At 50.7% G+C, this 6,286-nt stretch overlaps 1 protein-coding gene across 1 annotated transcript in view; it reads left to right on the top strand.

The window, feature by feature from the left end:
* WNT3A (wingless-type MMTV integration site family, member 3A) overlaps positions 1 to 6,019 on the top strand; it is a 53,881-nt gene extending 47,862 nt beyond the window's left edge. The window contains exon 4 of the mRNA XM_011960518.1: positions 3,778 to 6,019. Coding sequence (XP_011815908.1) covers positions 3,778 to 4,257 — 480 coding nt within the window. The 3' untranslated portion in view covers positions 4,258 to 6,019. The remainder of the gene's footprint in view (positions 1 to 3,777) is intronic.
* Positions 6,020 to 6,286: the final 267 nt, after the last annotated feature.

The raw sequence follows: 6,286 nt of genomic DNA, 5'->3' as shown, positions 1-6,286 counted from the left end.
AAAAAAAGAATATAATAGATTTGGAAAAGAATTACATATAAATTGCAGAACAAATAAAGACTTCCAGTTAAAGATGAGAAGCTGAACACTTCCGTCTGCACTCTCCTGGAACCCACTAAAATAACAATAAATTAATTTTAAAATAAATAGATATGTAGAGATAAATATAAATAAAATATAAATAGATATAAGTAGAGACAAGTAATAGTAGATATAGATAGATATAAATGGATATAAATAGTGCATAGAGATTATACATAGATATACATGCTAATATAGATAGGATATATGGATAAATAGATTAGATAGATGGATGAATAGATAGAGATGGATACTCATGAGAATACAGAAAATAAAGAGGAAACAATGCTAAGAAAACTTTGAAAGCTAAAAGCAGACAGATGAATACTCAAGCAGACCCAAGAAAACTGAGTCTTAAGCCAGTAGAGGAGAAATTTGAGAACCAGTCTAGGAATTCCCAGTATCTGATATCTTGATAAGTTGAGATAAATATGGGACTGAAAACGGGAAGATTGGTTGAAAGATGATTTTCAGAGTATTTTATAGCACACTCACTCCACTACCCAACTCTTTGTAGCCAAGCAGCAGCCTCTCCTTTCCCTGTGGCTGAAGCCTGGAGGTTTGTTTTCTGCAAAGCAGAGGTCTCTGATCTGAGGGATACCAAGCACATCTCAGAGTAAAGCTTCCAAAGTGAAAATTTTCTCTCTACATATGGAAGTTCATGCCTTTCTCTCTCCTCCTGATTTCCTAACGCTAGCTGTGATCCTTAGTTATCCTCCAGGCAAGAGGATGGAAGATTCTGCTCTGGGGACTCTGACCAACTCAAAAGAGACTTCAAGACAGTGACTTGTGGAAGGTCCCAATAAAGCAATGCAGCTAGATCACTCTACAGAGAGGACCAAGGCTGACAAGTCTCTCCCATGTACAGGAACTTCCAATAACATTTTTAGTGTCCCATGTTTAAATATGAGCAGACAGCCAAGGATCATCAGACCTCTAAGGAAGGCCTCTAACAACAACAATGGCAGAGTCCAAAACAAACAAACTCAAACAAAATTTATGGGAAAGAGACATTGTAAAGAGAGATGAAACTTCAAAGGATGATCATTAATATCCCCAAAGAGATAAAACACTATATCCATGAAATTGGAACAGGATGGTAATTTTAAACATTCAGGTTACAAAAGAGCTCTTAGAAATTAAAAATATGATAACAGAAGCAAAATCTTCAAATTGAAAGATAGTTGAGACACCCTCCCACAAGACAGAAAAAAAAAAAAAAGACAGAGAGATTAAAAATAAGAGCAAGGAGAAGATTTGGAGGATCTGTCCAAGAAAGACAATGACAAACAAAAAGAGGAGGCAGTCAGCAAAGAAACAAGGCAGGAAGCTTCCTCAGAACTGTGGAGCACAGGTTTCAGACCAAACAGGCCCACGAAGTGACTAGAACAACAGAAGAAAAAGATCTACTTCAAGACACACTGTTGTGAAGTTCAGAGCCTACCACATAGAACAGCCCTCCAAGCTGCCAAGGAAATGTTTGGGCTTTAGGATCAGGAATCAAAATAGTACCAGACTTTTCAGGAGCAATAATGAAAGCTAGAAGAAAACAGAGTAATAATACTTTTGCATTCCAAGATGTAAAAATGAATTTTAAGTGAAGATTTCACTTCCCAGAAAAACTATCAATTAAATGGGATAGTAGAAAAGATTGTTTTTAGACATGGACATTCCAAAAAATTTACAAGATCTTTTCTGGGAAAAAAAATATCTGCAAGAAGATGAAATTGATAGAATAGCTGATGTGTTTGGACATTTTGAAGAGAATATTTAGATAAGTAAGGGAGAATTTGAGGCTGAATCAGTTACAGGTACATTGATAATACCAACTACAAAAAGTCATTGAGGAAAAGAAGTCATCATAATGTATGACACTTAAAGTTGTCCCAATACCACCAGCAGTGAATACTGATGTGAAATTAAGCTAGTTTTTAGGGCAAGAGTGGTTGGTGGTTGGGAAGTGTACATCAGTAGGGTGGAGTAAGGAGAGAAAACTAACTGCCATCCACCATGGCGAGAGGCCAATAAATAATGCCTAATGCTGAAAAATCAAGAGGTGTCTAGATAAGTGTGTTATTAGAGTTGTAACCATTGCAAGGGGCTGCATGTAGGACCAGAATTCCTGTTTATTTAAACAGGTCTTGGAAACTGTTGGACTCTCTAAAGTATGCACCTATGTAACTTTGATCCAACATAAAACTAAAACAAAAGAGGAAATAAAATGGATATTAGATAAACTAGACTGGGCAGGGTGGGGCATATGTTACTCTGCAGATGCCCAAAGGAAACAGTCAACATCAGAGGGAGGAGTTCAAGAAAGAGCCAGAAGGGGATGAGGAGGAGGCAGGATTGGGACCCAGAGCCCAGATGAAGCCTTAGATTAGAACTGTCCAATAGAAGTAGAATGGGAGCCACAAATGGCTCATAGATTATTATAATTTGTCCCACAAATGACACAAAGATCATTATAAATTTTCTAGTAGCCACATTTAAAGAGTAAACAGATAAAACAAGTTTTTTTGGTTTTGGTTTTGGTTTGGTTTGGTTTGGTTTGGTTTAGTTTGAGACAGACTCTGTCCTGTAGCCCAGGCTGGAGTGCAGTGGTGCAGTCTCTGCTCACTGCTACCTCCACCTCCTGGCTAAAGCAATTCTGCCTCTGCCTCCCAAGTAGCTGGGACCACAGGCGCCCACCACCACACCTGGCTAGTTTTTATATTTTTAGCAGACACGTGGCTTCGCCTCAAGTGATCCACCCGCCTCCGCCTCCCAAAGTGCTGGGATTACAGGCATGCGTCACCATGCCTGGCCAGAAACAAATTTTAATACTAAATTTTATTTAACTCAGGATAGCCAACATGCTATCATTTCAATAATGTAGTCAGTATTAAAATTATGAATGAGCTGTTTCCTATCCTTTTCCTATACTAAGTCTTCGGAATCCAGCATGCAGTTGGCACTTATAGCACTTCTGAATTTGCACTGCCATGCCTCACAGGCTCCTGTCTGGCCAGTGGCTGCCACAGTGCAGTGCCACCTAGACTGTTCTGATGTTCACACGCCCCTTTACGCTCACCCCCACTCCTTCCCCAAAGAAAGAAGGGAAAAGAAGCTGAGTTCTCCACTGCCCGTAGGGGAAACCATTTGCTCCTCAGCCAGGTCCTGCCCCATCCCCTCACAGCCTTATGTCCCAATATTGCCTTCCTCTTCCTCTGCAGTACCCATACAGTGACCAGCTTCTTGGGCCACTCTTATTACTCATGCTCAGGACTCCTGCCTTTCCACCCGGCCCTATACACCTCCTCTGGGCAGCGTGCCTGGGTCCTCAGGGTCAGAAGGAACGCCTATCCCCCTGCATCCCTGCACTCTGACTGCCGTGGCTCTTCGTGTATGGCATCCCACGTTGCAACTCTGTCCTTCCTTCACTCCACCCTAGACAGTGTAGAAGTACTCAGCTAGGAGACGGGGACAGGGGAGCCCCCCAAGCCCTGACCTGGGAAGGCTTGGATCTGGCAAGGGAGCAGGCACCAGTATCTGCACCATAGGAAGGGGGTGGCCCTGGGGCCCTATCTGGGAGTCTGCCCCCTCTGCTGGGGGACTTTATGGAGCAGGTGGGCTGCAGGCGACATGTAATGCTGTTTCCTCCGGGAGACGCACCAGGGGGCCGCCCTGACGCTGGCTCCTGCGCGTGCCCCGCAGGCCATCGCCAGCCACATGCACCTCAAGTGCAAGTGCCACGGGCTGTCGGGCAGCTGCGAGGTGAAGACATGCTGGTGGTCGCAACCCGACTTCCGCGCCATCGGTGACTTCCTCAAGGACAAGTACGACAGCGCCTCAGAGATGGTGGTGGAGAAGCACCGGGAGTCCCGTGGATGGGTGGAGACCCTGCGGCCGCGCTACACCTACTTCAAGGTGCCCACGGAGCGTGACCTGGTCTACTACGAGGCCTCGCCCAACTTCTGCGAGCCCAACCCCGAGACGGGTTCCTTCGGCACGCGCGACCGGACCTGCAACGTCAGCTCACACGGCATCGACGGCTGCGACCTGCTGTGCTGCGGCCGCGGCCACAACGCGAGAGCGGAGCGGCGCCGGGAGAAGTGCCGCTGCGTGTTCCACTGGTGCTGCTACGTCAGCTGCCAGGAGTGCACGCGCGTCTACGACGTGCACACCTGCAAGTAGGCACCGGCCGCGGCTCCCCCTGGACGGGGCGGGCCCTGCCTGGGGGTGGCCTTTTCTCTGGGTGGGGCAGGACTCTCACCTAAATGGGGCAGTACTACTCCCTGGGGGCGGGACTCCTCCCTGGGGGTGGGGCTCCTACCTGGGGGCAGAACTCGTACCTGAAGGCAGGGCTCCTCGCTGGAGCCAGTGTCTCCTCTCTGGCGGCTGGGCGCCTCCTGAATGAGGCGGAGCTCCAGGATGGGGAGGGGCTCTGGGTAGGCGTCTCCCTGGAGACTGGGCTCCGCCGGACAGAGGGGGAGCTACATGGTGGGCGGAGCTTCTCCTGGGGGGGACAGAGCTTTTCCTGCGAGGGCGTGGCTCTCGGTGGACGCGACACTAGGTAGGCTTCTACCTGCTGGTGGGGCTCCTCCTGAAGGAGGCGGGGTTCTAGGATGGGGCAGGGCTCTGGGGTAGACTCCTCCCTGGGGGCGGAGCTCCTCCTTAGTGGGGTTTCATGGTGGATGGGGCTTCTGCCTGGATGGGGCAGAGCTTCTCCTGACCAGGGCAGGGCCCCTTCCATGCGGACTGTGGCTCTGGGTGGGCGTGGCCTGCATAGGCTCCTTCCTGTGGGTGGGGCTCCTCTGGGACAAGGCCCCGATGGGGCGGGGCTTCTCTCCGCGGGTGGGACTTCCCTGGGAACCGCCCAGGAATCCGGGATCCAGAGCAGGGAATTCAGCCCACTAGCTCCCTCCTCCCCAATCCCCTGTAAGGTTCCATCCACCCCTGTGTCTAGTTGGGAAGGTTCCATGAAGCGAGTCGGGTCCCCAACCCGTGCCCCTGGGATCCAAGGTCTCCTCTCCAAGCGCCTGGTTTTGGAATGCTCCAGGAGCGCCGACGCCTGTGCCACCTCTTCCTCTGCCTGGGGTTTGACCACCCACCTGACTAGGAACCCTACTGGGGAAAGCCTGAAGCGCCTCCCAGCCTCCAACCCCAAGACCAAGCTCGGCCTTGGGAGAGGACCGGGGCTTCGCGGAGGCAAGTGACTGAGGCCCTCCCAAAGAGGTCCGCCCTGCCCGGGCTACCACACCGTCAGGTCCTCCTCCTAGGGAGCCGGCCTGCTGCGCCCCAGGCCCCGCCTGTCTCTGCGCTGCTCAGCTGCGCCCCCTTCTTTGCAGCTGCCCAGCCCCTCCTCCCTGCCCTCGGGTCTCCCCACTTGCACTCCATCCAGCCACAGGAAAGACAGAAGCCTCTCGTCCCGTCCCTCCCTTTCCTCCGCCTGTCCACAGCCCCTTAGAAGATAAAGGTAGGAAGAGGGATCCAGTCCCCCCAGGCTGCCCAGAGCTGCTGGTCTCATTTGGGGGCTGTTCGGGAGATTTGGGGGGTATCACCCCCCCCCACCCCACTGTGCTGCTCGCGAAGGTCCCACAGCCCTGAGATGGGCCGGTCCCCTTCCTGGCCTCTCATGGCGGAACTGGAGCAAAGGTCCGCTTTCCCGGAGCCAATGGCCCGGCCCCTCCTAACTCATCTGCCTGACCCGGGAATGAATAGGAGGCCGCTGAACCCACCCGGCCCACATCCCTGGTTGCCCCATGGTCAGCCCCTCAGCCTCTGCCACTGTGAACCGGCTCCCACCCTCAAGGTGCGAGGAGGAGACGCGGCTAGGCGGGGCGCCCCAAGAGCCCAGAAGAGGGGACACCGCCATCCTCTGCCTCAAATTCTGCGTTTTTGGTTTTAATGTTATATCTGATGCTGCTATATCCACTGTCCACTGGAGTTAGACGAATAGATTTGTTGTGGTTTTTTTTCCTTTTCTTTCTATGAAAGAAATTATTTTAGTCTTAGCTTGTGAGTTTCCAACAATGGGAAAAGTGAAAAAACAGAAACAAGCCATCAAGGCTGTGGTCTGGGCTGGATTTTTGGTGGTGGGTCTGCACGGTGTTGAGAGAGTAGAGAAGATGCCTACTCAGGATCTCAGGGCCTGGGTCCAGGGGCAGGGGAATGCCCCAAGGCCATGATGGGTAGGGGACCTCCAACTGGAATTCCAGGTGGA

This window comes from Colobus angolensis, unplaced genomic scaffold (assembly GCF_000951035.1).
Source record: "Colobus angolensis palliatus isolate OR3802 unplaced genomic scaffold, Cang.pa_1.0 Scaffold511, whole genome shotgun sequence".
NCBI classification, from domain to species: Eukaryota; Metazoa; Chordata; class Mammalia; order Primates; family Cercopithecidae; genus Colobus; species Colobus angolensis.
This window is presented reverse-complemented; position numbering and strand designations above follow the sequence as displayed.